The 22,516-nt window shown below is 53.6% G+C and overlaps 1 protein-coding gene across 7 annotated transcripts in view; it reads right to left on the bottom strand.

The window, feature by feature from the left end:
• The window catches only part of SEPTIN3 (septin 3), a 28,767-nt gene extending 15,144 nt beyond the window's left edge, over positions 1-13,623 (bottom strand). For 2 of the 7 annotated variants that reach the window (XM_031005349.2, XM_055374755.1), the window contains exons 1-3: positions 13,388-13,623; positions 10,067-11,589; positions 1,207-1,398 (exon numbers count right to left, since the gene is read on the bottom strand). In XM_031005349.2, the coding sequence (XP_030861209.1) occupies positions 1,207-1,398; positions 10,067-11,570 (1,696 nt within the window). In that variant the 5' untranslated portion in view covers positions 11,571-11,589; positions 13,388-13,623. Of the gene's footprint in view, positions 1-1,206; positions 1,399-1,997; positions 2,022-4,822; positions 4,937-5,978; positions 6,062-10,066; positions 11,590-13,387 lie in introns of those variants that run through there. The other 5 variants (XM_019018302.4, XM_055374758.2, XM_055374756.2 and 2 more) reach the window with 4 other exon arrangements.
• Between the last annotated feature and the right edge of the window lie 8,893 nt (positions 13,624-22,516).

Here is a 22,516-nt window from a genome sequence, read left to right as displayed (position 1 = left end):
AGGTAAAATGGACAGGACTGGACGACTGATTGGGGGATGAAGGAGGAAGAGGACAGAAGGGTGACACCAGATTCCTTTTTCAGCACTGACTGGACATCTCACTGAGACGGGGCAAAGGTCCCTTCCTACTCTTTTTTTTTTTTTTTTTTTTTTTTTTTGAGATGGAGTTTCACTCTTGTTGCCCAGGCTGGGGTCCAATGGTGCGGTCTCGGCTCACTGCAACCTCTGCCTCCCAGGTTCAAGTGATTCTCCTGCCTCAGCCTCGTGAGTAGCTGGGATTACAAGCATGCGCCATCATGCCCAGCTAATTTTTTTGTATTTTTAATAGAGACAGGGTTTCATCATGCTGGTCAGGCTAGTCTCAAACTCCTGTCCTCAGGTGATCCACCCACCTCGGCCTCCCAAAGTGCTGGGATTACAGGTGTAAGCCACCACGCCCAGCCCCTTCCTACTCTTACATTCTGTGACGCAGTGACGCTACTCAGTGACCAAATCCCTGGAAATTCTCTCAAATTTTTTTTTGTTTTTTGTTTTGAGGCGGAGTTTCGCTCTTGTTGCCCAGGCTGGAGTGCAATGGCGCGATCTCAGCTCACCGCAACCTCCACCTCCCAGGTTCGAGCGATTCTCCTGCTTCAGCCTCCCGAGTAGCTGCGATTACGGGCATGCGCCATCACACCTGGCTGATTTTGTATTTTTAGCAGAGATGGGGTTTCTCCATGTTGGTCAGGCTGGTCTCGAACTCCCGACCTCAGGTGATCTGCCCACCTCAGCCTCCCAAAGTGCTGGGATTACAGGCGTGAGCCACCACACCCGGCCTTCTCTCAAAGTTTTAAAGCACTACAAAAGAGTAGAAATAAGACCACCCTTCATCCAATCCTTCCGCCAGCTCTCAGAGGTAAGGAAGAACATTGCTGATTCTCTCATGTCACAAACCGAAAAGCAGGATCAGAGTGGTGAAGGGGCTGCCTGTGTACACCGAGCTGGTGATGGGGGGCTGGGCTGGCATCCACCCGAAGCTCCTACCCCTGGGTCAGCTAGTCTTAAGGGGAGACAGGGGTCAGGCCTTTGTGATCAGCATGGTGAAATTCTCCCTTCTACAAACAGCTCATCTGAGAAAAGCCAGGGTCACAGCCATTCGGGGGAAAGAAATGGGATCCTTGGTGCTGCCCGCCACCAGGCCTGCAGCAGCCCCACAGCCTTCCGTACCAACGACCATGATGTTGAAGTCGAAACCGGTCTTCATGGTCTTCTTGCGCATCTGCTCGATGATGGTGTCGATGCCGATGTAGCCCAGCAGGTTGGAGTTGATGCTCATGGGCTTCATGGGCACTGCTGGCTTAGGCCTGGGCTCAGGCACCAGCTCTGACATGGCTGCGTCCGTCCTGGTCTCTGGGAGCCCTGCAGAGCCAAGGTGGGAGGGGTCGGAGGGGTGATCAGGAGGACAGCAGAGGTCACATGGAAACCATGGTATTTTTCTCTTGCTACAGAATCATACAAAGTTGGGCCTGGAAGGGATCTTAATATCATCCAGTCCAGGTCCCTCATTTCATAGACAAAGAGACTGAGGCCTGGAGGAGAAAGAACTCAACTAAGAACACAGAGCAGGTCAGAGGTAAAATCTGGGCCAGTGCCAGGTTCTCTGGTTGCTGGGTACTTTCAAATGCACCTCACTGCTCTGAAGCCCACATCTGTGCGTCTAACCCAGGGGCTTCTCCATCTTGGCACTAATGACATTTGAGTAATTATTGTGGGAGGCTGTCACATGCATTACAGGATGATTAGTGGCACCCCTGATCTTAGTAGCCCCCCAGGTTGTGACAACCCAAAATGTCTCTAGATGGTACCAAATGTCCCCTGGGAAGCACCATTGCCCTGGCTGAGAACCACTGGTCTAAGAAATGTCTGGGGTTGTTCAGACCTGAGTCATGCCTCCCTCCCCGAATAAAGGGCAAAGACTTTTTAGGATCCTCCACTAACATCTATTAACTGTCACTGACCTCGGCTGCTTCATCTTTTAGAAGCAAACAGGGCTACCCTTCTCTGGAGAGTGGCTATCACTCTCGTCTCCCAGCCTCGATGTCCTCTCTGTACCATGAGCACCACTGCAGAGTAGGGGTGTCTGTACCTGGAGGAGCCCAGACACCCTCCCAGCCATTGTTCTGAATCTGTGGAACCAGTGGGGAGGGGATGAGAACCAGATGAGGGCAGTCACTTGCCTAAGACGACACAGTGTGCTCTTGGAGTGGTGGATAACAGATGAAAGAGAAGGCTGAGGAACCAGCCCCTCCCTAGTGAGGAAGGGCAAACGTCCTCCTGGGTTTAGTGGATCATGGGTGTGTTCATACACAGGAGAAATCTGTGGGTTTCCTTATCAGGCCACTGTCCACCAGGGCAGGTTCCAGAATAGAGCACCTCCATTTCCCCATCCATACGATTGGGGTATGGGGTGAAGTGGAAAGAGCCTGGCTCTGCTACTTCTCAGCTTTGTGGACTTGGGAAGACCACCTCCCCACTATGAGCCTGCATCCCTCTCTATAAAATGGAAAGATCATCACTAAGACTGTGGTGAGCTTTCGTGAGATGTGATGCTTAGAAGCACTGAGCAATGGCCGGGCGTGGTGGCTCACGCCTGTAATCCCAGCACTTTGGGAGGCCAAGGCAGGCAGATCATGAGGTCAGGAGTTCGAGACCAGCCTGATCAACATAGTGAAACCCTGTCTCTATTAAAAATACAAAAATTAGCCAGGCATGGTGGCAGGCGCCTGTAATCCTAGCTACTCAGGAGGCTGAGGCAGGAGAATTGCTTGAAATCGGAAGGCGGAGTTGCGGTGAGCCGAGATCGTGCCACTGCACTCTAGCCTGAGCAAAAGAGTCTAACTCTATCTACAAAAAAAAAAAAAAAAAAAAGGCACTGAGCAATATCTTACAGTCCCAGACCCTTTTGCCCCAGCTCCTTTCAGGTCTGTAGGGGAAATGAAACAGTACATGTGAAAGCATTGGTTAAAGGAAGGTGTCCCCAGATGCCAGTTACACAAGCATGGTTGTTGGACTCCATGTGCTCTTGAGGACACCTTCCAGCTCTGCCGTTCTAGAATCCTATGTTTCATGACTAACACCCTGCACAGTCTCAACCTTACAGGGAGACCTGATGGAGCAGCAGATGGGCGGGAGGGAGAGGGGACAGAAGTGTTCCCTTCCCACCCCTAAACCCAGCCAGGAGCCTACTCTCATCTCCCTCCGCCTGGTCCTTCCACCGGTACTGGCAAGACCCTCTCTCCCAATGGGAAACTGTTCTTTCTTCTGTCACTCCCAGGCACAGCCAAATCTGCCAAAGCCTCAGGACCTCCCCAGGGCCTGGCATGGCTCTCTCTTGCTTCCCAGGAAGCTGTTCCTAGCCAGGCAGCTCCACATGGCAGCAAGATTGGCCCAGCCCTGCAGCAGCTGACTCTCAGCAGCCTGGCCCTGCTCCTCCACTCTTGCACGTGGCTAACAGGCCCCACTCAGCACACCTGCACTGGGACCAATGCCCCATTTTTCCTGCCCAGCTGCTCACACAAGCTGGGCCTTTCCATTGCCCCTTATGCCTCTGCAGCTGAGCCCATTTGGTCTCAACCTGTGTTATAAGATAGAGCCACATGGTTTGGGGGGGGTGGTCTTATCCCCATTTTACAGACTTGGAAAGTATGCCTTGTATTTACTTATGAGAGGTTGTGTAAAGATTCCTATAAAGTGTGTGTTCTCACCATGGCCTGCTCAGCCCTGGCCTGTCAACTGCAGCATCCTAAAAGAGCACTCCCAAAAGATAGACCCTGATGGAGAGAGGGTCCTACCAGATTCCCAAGCAGCATCTAGGGGCTACCACAGGCCCACTACAGGACCAGGACCTGGTAGATCTCACTTTCATTCCTCCAACAAGCACATATGAGCACCCACTGTGTGCACTGTACACAGCGCCTGCTGGCAAGTCAGCCTCCCCACCACATGCCAGTGACATGCCAGTCACATGCTAACAAGCCACCCATCAGCCCCAAGTACAGTAAATGTGTGCAGGTCACTGTGCCACAAGCTTTGTTGGAAGATCCTGTTCCCCCTCCAACCCCTGGCTCCCTCCTCCTCCTCCTCCTCCTCCTCCTCCTCCTCCTCCTCCTCCTCCAGCATTCAGCCCCACTGCTACTCCCAGGAAAGCCTCTGCTTTGCCTTCTGATGTGGATGGCCCTCTTCTGTGCCCACTGCACATTTTCTGGTACTCATGACATTCACTCATTCATTCATTCCATCCCATCTAGGCCATTTCATATGCTGTCAAATGGGGGTCTACACCAGCCAAGCCCTAGGCTAAATTCCAAGGACACTTATGTATCCCAGACAAGGTTGTTGCCCTTGAGGGCCCCCTGTCTGGTAAGGGTGCCTGACAAATAAACAAAGACCTCTGGGGCACAGAACCAATGCTGCTCTGGAGCTGGATTCTGTAGTTCCATCCTCTGTCCCTACAACTCCCCTGGTCCCACCATGTCAACGTCAGATGGGCAGGTGACCCAGGCTTGAATCCTGGCTGGGTGACCTTATGAGCCTCATTTTCTGCTCAGACAACTGGGGATAGAACCTACCTTGCTGGGTTTCTATGAAGGTTATATAGAATGAAGAATGTAAATTATCTGGCACAAATACGTACTAGTTCTCACCCTTCTTTAGGGCGGGGCCGTGTCTTATTGATCTCTGTGCCCCAGTCTACCCAGCATACCACAGGCACTCCTCAATAAGTGAATGAATGAATCATGAGTGAATGAGAGCTTCAGAGTGAGGCAGGTATCAGACACATCACCTTTCTCTTCCCTCAGATGCTTCTCCCCATGCAGAGCAGCTGACCCCCAGTGAGCAATGGCTGTTGTCTCCACCACAGTCAAGGGAGTAGAATTGTTGAGACCTCCTCCTTCCTCTGCAACAAGGATTGGAGGGGGTTCCCCAAGGGTGGGGAAGAGCTCGGGTCACAGCAGGGTGCAGCTCAAGTCTGCCATCCTGGCTAGATGGTCCTTGGGGCCCCCCTCAGCTCCTGGCTCTCCTAGGGCCCCTGGAGAAGGGGGATCTGCCTGCAGCACCCTCTGCCAGAAGCTACCTGCCCCATCAGTGCTCCAGGGAGAGGCACCATCCACCTGACTCGGTGCAGCCAAGTCCCCCACAGAAACAGCCCCTCCATTCCTATGCTAAGCAAAGACCCTGGCACTTCCTTTTACAGGCAAATGAATGGCTTTGGCTTTGTCTGGCCCAGGGACACCACCCCTCTGTTAGGAAGGTAGCAGCTGGGGGAGGGTACTTTTCCAAAATAGCACCTGCTTAGTGCAGGCCCCCCCTCTTCCTTCCACCCTGAAGATGGATCTTCCTCAGCCCCCCGCAGCCTTCAAGACCCCACCACCCCCCACAAAGGCAATTCCAGCCCACCCCAGTTCCAGCCCTAGGCTCTGGGAAAAGGAATCACGAAAGCTCTCTCGGTCCTTTCCCATTCGCAGGAGCAGAGGGCCCTGGGACACCCCTTCCCCCATCCCAGTCCTCTGGAGGCCAACGGGTTCCCTTGGAGACCACCAGCTGGTGCCTGTCTCAGCGTGTGCCTGTAGGGGTTGGGGGGGAGGGGACGTATGTATCAGTGCACAGGTCTCTCATCCGGCTGGCATGGCCCTGGCACCTGTGCGTGGTGTGTGTGTGTGTGCGTGTCTTGGTGTACTCCAGCATGGGGCTTTCTGTGCGCATCTGGGTCCCTGCTTGCGTGTCCGTGGGTCCCTGCGTCTCCCCGCGTCCTGTGTCTACCTCTCTCCAAGATTGTCTCTCTCGAGGTGGGTGCCACCGTGTGTGCGTGTGTCCGCGCATCTGTCACCGCGCGTGGGCTCCTCGGCGCGGAAACCCTCCCCCAGGAGCGCCTCCAGCCGCGCTGGCCGGGGCCGCAGCCTCCTCCTGGCGGGTGCCGGTGGCCTGGCCGGCCGCCCTACCTTTGGACATGAATCCTCCTTTGTCTCCGTTCCTCCAGGGAGATGCTCCGGGCGCGGGGCTGCAAGGCTGAGCGGGGCGCGGGCTCCCCCGGGCCGAGCGGCCCCTGCAACCGGGCCTCGCCCCTTCGCGCTCTCCTCCCACCCGCCCGGCCCGCGGCCCCGCCGCGCCGCCCCTGCGCCCCGCGCCGCCGCGCCCTCCCCGGGACCTCGCCTCGGCTCGCTCGGCGCCGCGCCGCCCCTGTCCGCGCGCACCGTTGCCGCCGCAGCCAGCCGCCGCCGCTGCCACCCGCACCACGTGACCGCGCGCCCGTCGGCCCCGCCGAGGGCCCCTCCCCTTCCCGCGGCGCCCGCGCCCGCACGCGGGAACTGGTCCCGGGTCCAGGCTGCGGGCGGTCCAGGAGCCGCCCCCGCGGGCTCCAGGTGCCAGGCCCGGAAAGGTGCCTGCATCCCAGTCCCGTCTCTCCCCGCTGGACCTGCTCCCCGCCCCTTACCCACTGGGCTGCGGCGGGGACGGGCGGGGGGGGCGCAGGGGACCAGTGGCAGCTGCGGGCGGCCGTGAGCGCGCGTGAGTCACGCGGGGGCTGGGGTGTTGCGCGGGTGCCTGTAGAGCCCTGAGTCAGGGGCCCGGGTTCCAGGCCCTGCTCCAGGATGATGAACCAATAACCTTGAGCCAGACAGGAACTTCCCTGAGCCTCAGTTTGCCCATTAGAAAAAAATTTCACGCATTCAGTGGATACTAATGGACAGCATATTGCCTCACAGGGGTGAGGACAACCATCCCTCCCCTCGAAGGTTCTGGGTCTAGTGGAGGAGACAGGAAGATGGAATGTCCTAATGCAGGGGCCGGGGTGCACACAGGGAACTGAGGGTGCAGGCAGGTGGGCACCCTGGGGAGAGGGGGCTTGGAAGACTTCTTGGAGGAGATGAGCGCCAGATGGAAAGGCAAATGGGAGTGGAAGGGAAGAATGGAAAGGGAGAGGTATTCTGCAAAGAGAGGACAGCAGAGGTGAGGGTCTCCAGAGGTGAGAGCTGCGTGGTGCTGGTGGACAGCCCAGAGTCCTTGGTGTCGCTGAAGCAGAGAAAATTCCAGACAGGTGTGTAGAGCTAAATAAGAGGCTGGAGAAGTCCGCACGCAGCCTTGGAAGCTGGACTTTAATGGAAGGTAATGGTGAGTCACTGACGAATATTAAGCCGAAAGTGCTGCCATTCAATATGTGAGTCGTTGCAGCAGTTGTGTGTGGACAGGGAACAAGCTGGTGGGTAGGAGGTGGCCTCACAGGGGCAGAAGGATGGAGAGGAGGGGACAGCCAGCCAGATAGTTGAGTACTGAGGAGGTAAACCAACAAGGTGGGAAGTAGACTGGATGAGATGGCAAGAGAGAGATGAGGAAGAAGAGGATACCCGGGTTTCTAGGCACCTGATAGAAGGTAGGCAATGCCTACAGCTGAGAGAGTGAGATCAAGGAGGCAGGAGTCAGTTCAAGAAGAAAAGGGCTACCTCTGGACATGCCTGGGAGACATCCGGGTAGATAAGCCTAGCAGGCTGCTGGCTGCCCACATCTGCACTTCAGGAGACAGGGCTGGGCTGCAGATGGAGGGAGAGCTGAGATCTCGTAGGGAGAAGTGAAGACCAGAATTTAGGTGAGGTGCCCAGACTGAGTGTGTGGGGTGGAGGGAAAGGGGTCTGACAATCTAACGACTCAATTCAGGCATTAGACTGGATGCCTTCTAGGCACCTTTCCAGACCCAGAAACTCTGAGCCCTTGAAATGTTGGGAATGAGGCTGCCCAAAGTAGAGATTTTAACAATCTGGATTCCAATCAGCTTACTGCCACCAGCCAGCTTTGGTGTGACTTTAGGCATGTCACAGGCTTTCTAAGACCAAATGAATGTCCAGCCCTTGTGTTGCCCTATTTAGAGTTCTGTGTAGGCCTTCCGTATATACAAGGCTCCAACTTACCTTTCAGGATTAAAGGGCTGGGGGTGGGGGACCAAGAAAGAGACATTCAGGTAAGACAACTTTTAAGCAACAGATACCTTCCTAAAAGGCTGAGCGTAAATGGATTTGGAAAGTCTCGAGTGAGGTCATTATCTCACATCCAGAGGGGGCTGCAGAGACTACCTATTAGACAAATCACAACTTCCTAAAGCGCTAGTCAGTATTTTCACGTAGGAGGTAGGAGGTTTGCTTTTTTTTTTTTTTTTTTTTGAGACGGAGTCTCGCTCTGTCGCTCAGGCTGGAGTGCAGTGACGCAATCTCGGCTCACTGCAACCTCCGCCTCCCGGGTTCAAGCAATTCTCTGTCTCAGCCTACACACCTGGCTAATTTTTTGTATTTTTTAGTAGAGACGGGGTTTCATCACGTTGGCCAGGCTAGTTTTTTTTTTTTTTTTTTTTTTTTTTGAGACGGAGTCTCACTCTGTCACCCAGGCTGGATTGCAGTGGCGCAATCTCGGCTCACTGCAAGCTCTGCCTCCCGGGTTCACGCCATTCTCCTGCCTCAGCCTCCCAAGTAGCTGGGACTACAGGCACCCACCACCACACCCGGCTAATGTTTGTATTTTTAGTAGAGACGGGGTTTCACCTTGGTAGCCAGGATGGTCTTGATCTCCTGACCTCGTGATCCACCTGTCTCGGCCTCCCAAAGTGCTGGGATTATAGGTGTGAGCCACCGCGCCTGGCCTGGCCAGGCTAGTCTTGAACAACTCACTTCGTGATCCACCCGCCTTAGCCTCCCAGAGTGCTGGGATTACAGGTGTGAGCCACTGCTTTTAAAGGTGGACACACCTATTGATCACCTGATTATTCCAGGTCTTCAGGAAACAAACAACCCCGGGAGATGCTAAAAGGAGGACTCACCATAATTGCTCCTCCACAAGTTACCCCTGTTAACCTTTCTTTTTCTTTTTTTTTTTTTTTTTTTTTTGAGACAGGGTCTTGCTCTGTCACCCAGGCTAGAGTGCAGTGGCACAATCATGGTTCACTGCAGCCTCGACATCCTGGGCTCAAGCAATTCTCCCACCTCAGCCTCCCCAGTAGCTGGGACCACAGATGCATGCCACCATGCCCCGCTAATTTTTTATTTTATTTTATCTTATTTTATTTTTTGAGACAGAGTCTTACTCTGTCACCAGCCTGGAGTGCAGTGGCACGATTTTGGCTCACTGCAGCCTCTGCCTCCCAGGTTCAAGTGCTTCTCGTGCCTCAGCCTCCCAAGTAGCTGGGACTACAGGCATGTGCCACCACACCTGGCTAACTTTTGTATTTTTAGTAGAGACGGGGTATCACCATGTTGGCCAGGCTAGTCTTGAACTCCTGACCTCAAGTGATCCACCCACCTTGGCCTCCCAAAATGTTGGGATTACAGGTGTGCGCCACTGTGCCCAACCCTTATTTTTTATTTACTTATTTTTTTTGAGACGGAGTCTCGCTCTGTCGCCCAGGCTGGAGTGCAGTGGCGTGATCTTGGCTCATTGCAAGCTTCACCTCCCGGGTTCACGCCATTCTCCTGCCTCAGCCTCCCAAGTAGCTGGAACTACAGGCACCCGCCACCACGTCCGGCTAATTTTTTTTTTTCTTTTTGGATTTTTAGTAGAGACGGGGTTTCACCCTGTTAGCCAGGATGGTCTCGATCTCCTGACCTCGTGATCTGCCCGCCTTGGGCAGATCCCAAAGTGCTGGGATTACAGGCGTGAGCCACTGCGCCCAGCCCCTTATTTTTTATTTTTTGTAGAGACAGTCTCACCATTTTTCTCAGGCTGGTCTTGAACTCCTGCACTCAAGCAGTCCTCCCATCTCAGCCTCCCAGAGTGCTGGGATTACAGGTATGAGCCACCACACCTGGCCAAAACCTTCTTTCTGATAGTTTCCCTCAGCCTGACCTCAGACTGGCAGGTTAGAACCCAGCTCAGGGTACAGTCCCTATGTCTGGCCCTACAACCCCCATTTCCTTTTCTCCCAACCCATTCAACCCTGACCTTAGAGTCCTTCCTCCCTTTCTCAACCCATGCAAGCCTGATCCATCTCCAAGCTCACACACCTCCCCCTCCCGGCAGCCTAGTCCATCCCCAACCAAGTTTCTGCATTTACCTTTGTATTCTGTGGCCAGGTCCAGTGAGGCAGGCTCTGTGGCTCTGTCCATGGCAGCATTAGTGTTGTCCAGGGCTGGGTCTGTGGATCTGCTTGGCATTAGCAGGCATGTAGCAACGTCTGATATGGTTAGGTTATTAATACTGCCCAGTGTGGTCTTCCCAGTGGCTGGGTCTGGGGTTACTGGCACAACTGAACCCACAGCTGTGCCCATCCTGCTTGTGTCCAAAGCAAGAGAATTCTTAGCCGTGCCCAGCTTGGCTCTGTTCACTCTGGCCAAAGCCATGGCTGTTTCCAACCTACTGGTGCCCACTGTAGCTGTGATTGTGTCCGGCTTGACTGGGTCTGATGTTGCTGAATCCATGGCTATACCCTCTGTGGTCATATCTGGGTTGGCTGTGCTTCTTGTAGCCATGGCTTTGCCCAGCTTGTCTGGTTCTGAGGCTATCAAATCCATGACCATCCCTGGCTTGGTTGTCCCAACTGTAGTCAGATTCATGGCTGTGCCTGGCTTGATTGTGCCTGCTGTAGCCAAGTTCACGGTTTTGCCTGACTTGACTGTCCCTACCGAAGACAAGTCTCTGGCTGTGCCCAGCTTGATATCCAGAGCAGGGAACTCTGTGCCTGTGTCCAGTTGGGATGTGTTTGGTGTGGCTAAATTGATAGCCAAGCTAGGTCTGTTGGTGGCCATTGTGGCTAAATGTCTGGCTGCATCTGTCCTTGTGTCCACAGCAGTCAAATTCACAGCCGTGTTGGCCCTTTGGAGACGCCCCCGGGGTCTGGGGATCCCCCTGGCCCGGGGCTTGCCTTTTCCTGGAGAAGCTCTGGTAGGCATGTGGTCAGTCACTGAGACAAGGTGCCCCTGGCCCAACGAGCCTGGCTCTGCAAGGAGTGGTGCACTCTGGGCTAACCGGGATTGGAAAGGTAAGGCTAGGTAGGAACTCACCAGGGGCTTCTCCGTGGCAAGCATCCTGTTGGATTTGGTCAGACCTGGGTTCCCTGGGCCCTCAGAGTGGACCCTGCCCCCTGGCACTAGGGTCACAGGTGGCGAGCCTGGCGAGGACACCCTCCCTCCTTCATGGGGAGCAGCCTTCTTTCCTGGGGTAGGCAACTCTTCCCAGTGAGAAAGTGGGCGATCCAGGGACCGTGCCTGGCTGTTCTGACGGAGAGTCAAGGAGATGGAGCTGAGCTTCCTGGGTACAAGGCTGCTGGTGGGCAGGGGGCTCAAGGAAGCCCCCAGAGCGATGCCCGTCTCCTGTGGGGGCACACTCCGGGTCCTGGCTCCAAGGCCCAGCCGGCTGGAGGTCTGTGGGATATGGCTTTGGGGGAAGGTATCCAGATGGATGGTCTTCCTGAGGACGGGGGTGAGGGGGGACCCTCCTCCAGGGAGTCTCGAGGGGCGGATAGGGCGCCCCAGCACATGGCTATGGGAGAAGGAGGTTCCCGGGCCTGGAGCTCCATGGGACTGCATCTCTGGAGGAGCAGGAGCAAAGTCGTGGTCCATCCAGGTCGTTTGTCTTTCCCTGAGGCAATCAACAGAGAGAAGAGGCCAGGCAGGGGTGAGGAGCTCAGGCCTGGAGGTCTCAGCTCTCCCCTTCCTGACCAGCAGCTGAGCATGCCAGGTCTGAAGGGGCCTGGTTCTGGGGACTGTCCAGTCCTTAGTGGAGGATGCATGTAACTTCCTCCTGTCCTCCTACGGCTCCTACCTGCTGCAGACCGATCTGTACCTCATACCTACCCAACCCCGGCCAGCCACCACACAGTGGGGTGGGCACGTCCAGTGAGCAGTCTGCCTCCAGCATGGGGAATCTCAGGCTGGGCTTACGTCTCCCTTTGCCTGGGCCTGAGTGTGACCCCTGTCTCTGTGGACAGCTCTATGGAGGTCACATACATGTTCAGGGACTCCAGAGGAGGGCAGTGCTTACTGGAGACGTCTCCCCCTTTCTCTTCCAGAAAGAACCAAAGGGCTGTGGGTTCCCACCCACAGCAGCCAACATAGGAGCTCAGGTGTCCAGGTAGCAGGATGAGAGAGGACCAATTTGGCTTAGAGCCCCAGAACAAAGAAAGAGCCCTGAGCTGGCCTAGTGCTAGAGTCGGAAACAGAGCCAGCCCTGGAGAAGGTGAGGTTGGGAAATGGAGAGGCAGTGAGTGTTCACAGAAGGAGCTTATCTGGTGAACAAGCCATGGTCCCTGCCCTTGAAGAGGCTGCCATGCCCAGGGATGCCAGGCAAGGAAGTAGGCAGGGCTCCACCAAGCTAAGCATTAGGGGTAGGAAGGCGGGAGGCTAGACCTGAGCTGGGGCTATTCCTACAGAAGGCCCAAAGGTGAGAAAGTGTGGCATCTTTCTGAAAATCCAACATGGGGCTCCTAGGCTGTATGTAGCAGGGAGGGGAGAGCCAAGGCTGCAGGTGAGCTGGGGTCCAGGCCAGGCTACAGCAAAGCTTAGGCCAGGGAATGTGACCCATTCCGATCTGTAGGTGGGAACGGCCACTCGGGCAGTGTGACAGAGGGATCAGATGGGAACAGAATTGAAGCCAGGATCCCATGAGGACATAGTTGAAACTCTCTGCTCCGTGGGCTGTGGAAGGGGCAGGGCTAGGGCTGGGGCTGGAGGAGGCTGCATTGCACAGGGGTAGAAGTGGCGGGACTGCCCAGGGTAGGGAGTGGGCACAAAGGGGTGTCGAGGATGAAGCTCAGGACTCTGGCTGTGGTCTTAGTAGATGGGCCACTCCCTGCTACTCTGGACTCCAAGTAACTCACCCTCTGGAAAAAAGTTGGTTTGGTTGCTTTTAACACAGCAGGCTGGGACCTGCAGCTGGGGGACAAGGCCAGGGCTGGTGGGAGGAGTCAGTTCCAGAGGGCTCATGGGGAGGGGAGTGATCATGTAGCCAGGTCCTTGAGGTCTGCAGCAGGGACGGGGAAGGCAGGACACCGGACAGGGAAGGCATTACCCCTCACAATGGTGCCCCCAGCCCCTCATCCCTCTCCAGCCATATATTTTTATCCAAGACTGTCCTGGCCTCCAACCCTTTCCCACCTGGCCTATCGCTGCAGCCCTGAACTTCTGCCCCCTCCTGCACAACCACATACACATGGGCACACACATTTACCCTGCACTTAGCCAGAAACAGCTCCCCTCAGTGTGCACACCCACACACAGAGCAGGCCAGAGGACAGGGTGTCCGAGGGCATCACCCGACTCCCCATCCCCTCACTGCACTCCCATCTTCCATGGATTGCTTGGTCCTTCCCCACCCCACCCCCACCACCCTCCCACCCCCACAAACCCCCACACCCTCCCACCCCCCCCAACACACATACCTTGATCAGAGGACAAGAAGGATCCAGTGTGTCTGGGAAGATAAGGCACACGCAGGCCCCTCACCTCCCCTGCACCCAGAGTCTGGCCATGGTGGCCAGCTTAGGGGCCTTGTCCCTCTGGTCCCCTCCTCAGCTCCTGCTCAGCCTCCAGGCCACAGTCCCCAGGCACAGGGCCCAGCCCTCTGCTCACTGTCCCACCAGCTACATCCCCGGAGACCGTGCTGGGCTGGGCTCTGGTGCAGGGAGGGGCTGGCTTCCTAGGAGTGGGCGGCTGTGAATGGCTGCTCTGAGCCTCTGGAATCCTGAAGAGCCATGGGAGGCTGGTAACGGCCAGGCTGGCACTCACGGCCACCTGCAGGGTGGTTCCCTGCAGCCTGCCCTCCCCAAATCTGCTCTGTCTCCCACAGACTCTGATGCCTGGGGAGTCTGCAGTAAAAACAGGGGTACTCCAAATATGGCTGCACTCTGGTGGTCCCAGCGCGAGTCTCCCTCCGGCTCTGCCTCTGTGCCCTTCATGCCCTGTTCAGCTCTGCAACCCTCAGACCATCTTGCCCACTCACCTGGTCTTTCCTCAAGGGGGCTGGAGTTCCTGGAGCCTAGAGCTCCTTCTGCAACTATTCCCTGAGCCCCAGCTTGCTCCAGCTGGACCCTGTACCCAGACCCTAAGGGTGTGAAGAGGACCCCGCCCTAGGCCTGCCCCTGAGGGGACCACAAAGCCACCCAGCCTGGCTCTGGCAATGCAGACTCTCAGCAGCCCCTGGCCCTGGGGCTGGGATGGGAGCCCTCTTCTCTGTTCCCACAGCCCTCGGCTGCCTCTGTCATAGCAATGGTGATAATAACAATGGTGCTGATAACGGCTACTATTTCCTGAGCACTTGCTCTGTGCCCGGCACCATGCCAGGGCTGGGCGGAGCTCACAGTCTGCTAGGAAGATAGGTATGTAAACCGATTCTATAGTACTATCCTGTACAGTGATGGCAGATGTCCTCCGAGCACTCGCCCTGAGTCAGGAACTAGGCTAAGCATTCTCCTGGCATCTCCTTTAATCTCCGCCTCATCACCTGCTTTTTACCGAGGAGGACATTGCAGCCCACACAACACTGTGTTGTCTGGTCTGCTCTCCTGTGTGTCTCTCTCTTTAGCGAGTGAGCTTCTGGAGCTGCGCTGGGCAATACAACTTTCAGTGATAATGGAAATGTTCTATGTCTGTGCTGTCCAGTACAGTAGCCACTAGCCACAGATGGCTACCGATCACTTAAAATGTGGCTACAGTGACCAAGGAACTGGATTTTTTAGTTTATTTTAATTTGTGGCTACCATATTAGCTCAGCTCTGTTTCATTTGTTGTTGCTGTTGTTGTTATTAGTTTTTTTGAACAGGGTTTCACTCTGTCGCCCAGGCTGGAAGACAGTGGCGCCATCATGGCTCACTGCAGCCTCTTGGGCACAAGTGATCCTCCCACTTCTGCCTCCAGAGTAGCTGGGACCACAGGCATGCACCACCACGCCCAGCTAAGTTTTTATTTTTTGTAGAGACGGGGGTCTCCCTATGTTGCTCAGGCTGGTCTCGAACTTCTGAGCTCAAGCAATACTCCTACCTCCACCTCCCAAAGTGCTGGGATTACAGTCATGAGCCACCATGCCTGGGTGGAAAGCTCAGTTATGAAGGTCCTGGATGTTATTCTCTGGGCCCCAGGGTCTGGCAAAAATTGGCTTCAGTAAGTTTCTTTTTCTTGAGAGTCTCACTCTGTCACCCAGGCTGGACTGCAGTGGTGGGATCTCAGCTCACTGCAACCTCCGCCTCCCGGGTTCAAGCCTCAGGATTCTCCTGCCTCAGCCTCCCAAGTAGCTGGGATTACAGGTGTGTGCCACCACGCCTGGCTAATTTTTGTGTTTTTAGTAGAGACGGGGTTTCACCATGTTGGCCAGGCTGGTCTCGAACTTCTGACCTCAAGTAATGCATCTGCCTCAGCCTCCCAAAGTGCTGAGATTACATGCATGAGCCACCGTGCCCAACCGGTAAATTTCTTTAGAAAGAAATAATGAATGAATGAATGAATGAATGAATGGTGATTGTGTGGGCCTAGCACCCATCGCTCTTTTTTTTTTTTTTTTTTTGAGACGGAGTCTCGCTCTGTCACCCAGGCTGGAGTGCAGTGACGCCATCTCGACTCACTGCAAGCTCCGCCTCCCGGGTTCACACCATCACACCATTCTCCTGCCTCAGCCTCCCGAGTAGCTGGGACTACAAGTGCCCGCCACCACGCCCACCTAAATTTTTTGTATTTTTAGTAGAGATGGGGTTTCGCAGTGTTAGCCAGGATGGTCTTGATCTCCTGTCCTTGTGATCCGCCTGCCTCGGCCTCCCAAAGTGCTGGGATTACAGGCGTGAGCCACCGTGCCCAGCCCCTATCCCTCTTCTTATCCTTTCTCTCCCCTTACAGCTTTAGGTTCTCAAACTTGGCTGGGCTCTGGTTACCAGGGCAACGTGCTGGGATCCCAGTGGATGGGGGAGGGCAGCTATCTGGCGCTTCCATGCTTTGAAGCCCTGAGAACTGGCCTGACTTAAGGAAGAACAGAGGGTGCTGGGAAGGAGAGGGCACAGCTCTGCCTGGACGGATTGGAGCAAGGGAGACTTTCCTGGGCCCAGCCCCATTGGATTACATGATCTCTGTGAGATAAGCAGCCTTGGGCTGAAATCAGGGGCCCTGGGTTCTCTCCCCATTTTGGCCAACGATTCACCAGGCAACGTCTATCAGATTAACTTGTGCTTCTGGGACTCAGTTGCCTTTTAAAATAGGGATCAGATGCCCTCATGTGGTCGGTCTCTTCTACTTCAAGATCTACAATTCCTCCATCTTGCTCCCTGCCAGGCTGTTAAGGCCTTGAGAGCAAGGCCTGAGTCATGTTCATCTCCGCATCCTCCTGCCCATCTGCCCTGCTTAGAGGCTTAGAGGACACTGCCTGCCCAGTAATTACAGGCCAAGTTTCAGCTGTCCTCTAGGGGCCCAAAGTGACAATGGCCCTCTCCTATCTATACATATGGTGCTTTCCCATCAAAGGAAAGATCCATAGGCCTGGAAGTGGCCTCAGAGAACAGAGGCCTCCACTCAACCACAAAACCATTGTGGTGGCCTCCCAGACAAGTGTCATAGGCTCTGGAGTCCTTCAAGCCTGGGTTTGTTACAACTATGTGATTTTCAAACAAGTCAATCCCCCTGAGCTCCCATCTCATCTGTAAAATGGAGATTATATCAGTCAGAATGAGTTAAATTATGCTGCAGTAACAACCATTCCCAAATCCCAGTGGCTGATAACAACATGCTGATTTTTTTTTTTTTTTTTTTGAGACAGGGTCTCACTCTGTTGCCCAAGCTGGAGCGCAGTGGCACTATCACAGCTCACTGTAGCCTTGACCTACCCAGGCTCAGGTGATCCTCCCACCTCAGCCTCCTGAGTAGCTGGGACTACAGGCATGTGCCACCACGCCCAGCTAATTTTTCTTCTTTTTTTTTTTGAGATGGAGTTTTGCTCTTATTGCCCAGGATGGAGTGCAATGGCATGATCTCAGCTCACTGCAAACTCTGCCTCCCAGTTTCAAGCAATTCTCCTGCCTTAGCCTCCTAAGTAGCTGGGATTACAGGTGTGTGCCACCACACCCAACTAATTTTGTATTTTTAGTAGAGGCAGGGTTTCACCATGTTGATTAGGTTGGTCTCAAACTTCTGACCTCAAGTGATCCACCCTTCTCAGCCTCCCAAAGTGCTGGGATTACAGGTGTGAGCTGCGTCCAGCCTAATTTTTCTAATTTTTGTAGAGACAGGGTTTTGCCATGTTGCCCAGGCTGGTCTAAAACCCCTGGCCTCAAGCGATCCTCCTACTTCAGCCTCCCAAAGTACTGGGATTATAGGCCTGAGCCACCACACCTGGCCGCAATGATACATTGATTTCTCATCCGTGTCTCATGTCCACAGTAATTTGGGTCCACTAAGGCTCTGCTCTGTGCCCTCTTCCCTCTGGGACCCAGGCTGCCTTTTAGTGCATTGCTAGTCATGTGGCAGAGGGAAGGAGGGAGTGACAAATTGTGGACTAGCCATTAGTCCATTAGCCATTCGGCCTGTACTCACTTCTAATTACAACTAATTGGCCAGAACTAGTCTTATGGCCCCACCCATCACAAGGAGGCAGGGAAGTTTAATCCTACCGTGTGCTGATAGCTGGAGAGTCAGAAACCTTTGGTGAACAGCAGTGAGGACCCACTTGCATGGTTGCCATAAGAATGCAATGGGGGGCCGGGCGCGGTGGCTCAAGCCTGTAATCCCAGCACTTTGGGAGGCCTAGGCAGACGGATCACGAGGTCAGGAGTTCAAGATGAGCCTGGCCAACATGGTGAAACCCTGTCTCTACTAAAAACACAAAAAGCTGGGCGTGGTGGTGCGTGCCTGTAATCCCAGCTACTTTGGGAGGCTGAGGCAGGAGAATCGTTCGAACCCGGGAGGCAAAGGTTGCAGTGAGCCGAGATCACACCATTGCACTCCAGCTGGGCAACAAGAGCAAAACTCTGTCTCACAAAAAAAAAAAAAAAAAAAAAAAAAAAAGCAATGGGGGCCAGGCGCGGTGGCTCACACCTGTAATCCCAGGACTTTGGGAGGCTGAGGCAGGCAGATCACCTGAGGTCAGGAGTTCAAGACCAGCCTAGCCAACATCGCAAAACCCAATCTCAACTAAAAATACAAAAATTAGCTGGGCGTGGTGGCGGGTGCCTATAATCCCAGCTACTCGGGAGGCTGAGGCAGGAGAATCACTTGAACCCAAGGAGCAGAGGTTGCAATGAGCCGAGATCACACCACTTCACTCCAGTCCGGGCGAAAGAGCAAAACTCTGCCTCAAAACAAACAAACAAAAAAATGCAATGGGCAATTGCTAGTCCATGAGCTCAGTCCATGTTAGCCATTCAAATTGTTGTCTTGGCACTCTGATTTCCTTTTTTATGTATCTTCCATGATTTCCTCTGACTTTCTCATCAGTTCCAGCTGTTTACAGCTGCAGAAATAGAGGGAAATGGACCTGTCAAGGTTCACACAGTGAATCAGTAGCTGGACACCTAGGTCTCCAGGCTCCAAATACTGAGCCCGTCATACATTATGAGGGAGGGAGAAAAAAGCTCTGCCTGCCAGGGGTTCTCTGTAAGGTGCTTGACTGAGACTGTGATAGTCTTTTGAGGGAGCCTGCAGCTTTGCCCTTCTCCCAAAGCTGGTCTCTCAGCCTTCCCGAGCCCTTCCTGCTCAGCCAGTGTGAAGAACTGAGGGGGCGGAACAATGAGGAGCCTGTGCCACCCTCCAGGGCTGGAATCCGAACATTGCAGCCATTCTTACTCAGGGACCCTGTACATTCCCGCCTCCTGTCCTCCTGTTCTGGGCCGAGCCCTGACACACCTGCCCTTCCCCATCCTGACAGCTCTCAGATGATGGGAAAGCTCCCAGGACTCTGCAAAACCTCTCAAAGCATTTTAAAAACCTGCACACAGCTTGACGCCGAGGAAACCTCCAAGCCTTTCTGAAATCTTGGTCTCTAAGCAAACAGGCAGCTTCTGGCAGGACTTCCAAAGAAACTAGCCCCATTCTTGCAACAAGCAAGCTTTTAAGGAGGCCCTGACCAGTGCCAGTAAGGCTGCAAGCCAAGATGAGAAGATGTGGTCACTGCTCCCCACTGATGTGAACAAAATCGCAACACAAGATGAGCATTGTAATGGGGGAAGCTGCTGGTGGGGCCAGGGAAGGCTTCCTCGAGTAGGTGGTAATAGGAAGGTCATCGGGTTCTCAGTCTGGGTCTAAGCCTTCCTTGAAAAGCCACTTTCTGGTTGCTTAATCCGCCTGCCCTCCTGCCACTGGCTCACTTGCATTCTGTGTTTTGGCCACACCACTCACAGTCCTCAAAAAGGACTAGGTTCTCTCCAGAGTCCATGGCTTAACACTTGCAGCCTTCTTTCCCTTTGCAGGGAAAACTCTTATTCCACCTCCAGAACCCAGATTAATAGTCATATCCTCCGGGAAGCCTTCCTTGACAACCCCCTTCCCCAAAAACTAGGCACTTCTTCGGTTCCGTTTTCAGTTCTGCACACATACTTCTCTTGCTGCAGGTACAGTTTTATAATTTGTCTGTTGGCCAGGCACAATGTAATCCCACCACTTTGGGAGGCCAAGGTGGGCAGATCACTTGAGGTCAGGAGTTCAAGACCAGCCTGACCAACATGACAAAACCCAGTCTCTACTAAAAATACAAAAATTACCCTGGCATGGTGACGCGCACCTGTAGTCCCAGACACTTGGGAGGCTGAGGCAGGAGGATCGCTTGAATCTGGGAGGCCTCCGGAGGTTGCAGTGAGCTGAGATCACACCACTGCACTCCAGCCTGGGCAACAGAGTAACACTCCCTCTCAAAAAATACTACTACTAATAATAATAGTTTGTCTGTTTATACCTCTGTAACCTCCAGTTTGTGAGCTCTTCTGATGCAGGGACATCCTCTTTTCCATTACATTCTTGGTGCCAGGCCTAGGTATGTGACATGCCTCTGTAGAGTTCAAGAGGATAGCTATGGGCCGGGCGCAGTGGCTCATGCCTGTAATCCCAGCACTTTGGGAGGCCGAGGCGGGCAGATCACGAGGTCAGGGGTTCAAGACCAGCCTGGCCAACATGGTGAAACCCCCATCTCCACTAAAAATACAAAATTAGCTGGGCATGGTGGCGCGTGCCCATAATCCCAGCTATTTGGGAGGCTGAGGCAGGAGAATCGCTTGAACCCAGGAGGCAGAGGTTGCAGTGAGCCAAGACTGTGCCACTGCACTCCAGCCTGGCGACAGAGCAAGACTCCATCTCAAAAAAAAAAAGAGGATAGGTATGTGATACATGGCGTTTATACAGTGCTTTCTTCCCCACTATCTCTGACATTTGCCATCACCCGGTGAGGGAGGTAGGGCAGGAGTGATATGAAAATGAACATGGCTTGGATGGGCACAGTGGCTCATGCCTGTAATCCCAGCACTTTAGGAAGCCGAGGTGGGCAGATTACGAGGTCAAGAGATCGAGACCATCCTGGCCAACATGGTGAAACCCTCTCTCTACTAAAAATGCAAAAATTAGCTGGGTATGGTGGTGCGTAGTCCCAGCTACTCGGGAGGCTGAGGCAGGAAAATTGCTCCAACCTGGGAGGCAGAGGTTGCAGTGAGCCAAGATCGCACCACTGCACTCCAGCCTGGCAACAGAGTGAGACTCTGTCTCAAAAAAAAAAAAAAAAAAAAGGAAAAGAAAAAAGAAAAAAAAAAAAAAAGAAATGAACAGGGCTATACAGAGAACCTGACAGGAGCTGAGCACAATGCCAGACACTGGCAGGGGACATTTTTTTGAGCTTTAATCATCTGTGATTCTCAGTGCCTGACACAAAAATGTTTGGTTGTGTTTCTGAGAGCTCAGGAAACTTGCCCAAGGATGTGCAATTTAAATCAATGGTTTTATAGGATTTACTATTATCAGGTCTTGACCTCGAATCGCTCCTAGTCAAGTCCTCTGGCATTCCCTCGCAGATGGAAAAAACATCCTGCCTCCACGGGCAATGGCCTGTTTCTGTAGGCTCTGCCATCTGGGTCAAACCTTCCCTCCCCTCCACTGTGTTGCTTTTACTATCCCATCTGAGGCATTTCTTTTTCATATTTAGAACCAGAAAAAGGTCAGGTGCCATGGCTCACTCCTGGAATCCCAGCAGTTTGGGAGGCCAAGGCGGGCGGACCACTTGAGGTCACGAATTCAAGACCAGCCTGACTAACATGGCGAAACACCATCTCTACTAAAAATACAAAATTAGCTGAGCATGGTGGCGCATGCCTGTAATCCCAGCCACTGGCAGGAGAATCACTCGAACCTGGGAGGCGGAGGTTGCTGTGAGCCAAGCCTGGGCAACAAGAGCGAAACTCTGTCTCAAAAAAAAAAACAAAAATAAACCAGAAAAAAAATTGTCTTTCATGAAGGGTGAATCTCTCCCTTCTATCACATAACAATAAAAAGATGGGCCAGGTGTGGTGGCTCACACCTGTAATCCCAGCACTTTGGGAGGTGGGAGGATTGCTTGAGCCCAGGAGTTCAAGACCAGCCTGGGCAAGATAGCAAGACCCCATTTCTAAAAAAGAAAAAAAAAAAAAGCTGGGTGCAGTGGCTCACGCCTGTAATCCCAGCACTTTGGGAGGCTGAGGCTGGTGGATCGCCTGAGGTCGGGCATTCGAGACCAGCCCGACCAACATAGAGAAACCCCGTCTCTACTAAAAATACAAAATTAGCTGGGCGTGGTGGTGCATGCCTGTAATCCCAGCTACTTGCGAGGCTGAGGCAGGAGAATTGCTTGAACCCGGGAGGCGGAGGTTGCAGTGAGCACCATTGCATTCCAGCCTGGGCAACAAGAGCAAAAACTCTGTCTCAAAAATAAATAAATAAATAAATAAAATAAATAAAGCCCTCTTTGTGTTTCTCCTTTCCCTCTGGCTGCCAGGAGGCTTAGAGACAAGTAATAATAACAGCATTACAGTAGGAGTCAGAATTAAAATATTTCCCCCTTACACCCATGTTATGTGGCTCCTTCAACTGAAACCTTCTTGAATCTTTTAGGGGAAGAACAGGTGTAAATAAACATTTATGCAATGAGCCCAGGAGAGAAGTCTGGGAAAGGATCCAGGTTGAAGAGCAGAGGGCTTGGATGAATCTCTCAGCCTTCCTTTGATGGCAGCCTAGGGTGAGAAATCTTGCTACAGCCGTTGAATGGAGGCGGCCCTCCTGAGAGGAGGACTGGCCACCTTGAGGCCTCTGGCAGGGTCACAGTCAGCACCCTCCCTGCCCAGGCTGTGAAGCTCATGACCATGAACACATTTACACTTCAGACTCTATGTGGCTGGAATTTTTATTTTTAAGGAGGAGTCAGAAAAAGATTCTAGTGTGAAATCTCCTGACTGGTGAATGTTGGCAACTAATTTGCATTTTTTCAAAACACTAAGTGGGACAAATCAAACTTGGCTGCAGGCCAGATCATGCCTGGAGGCCCTCCCTCGCGCAGCCAGTCAATCCTGATCTACCTCCAAAAGAGTCTG

Source organism: Gorilla gorilla, chromosome 23, assembly GCF_029281585.2.
Source record: "Gorilla gorilla gorilla isolate KB3781 chromosome 23, NHGRI_mGorGor1-v2.1_pri, whole genome shotgun sequence".
Classification (NCBI taxonomy): Eukaryota; Metazoa; Chordata; class Mammalia; order Primates; family Hominidae; genus Gorilla; species Gorilla gorilla.
This window is presented reverse-complemented; position numbering and strand designations above follow the sequence as displayed.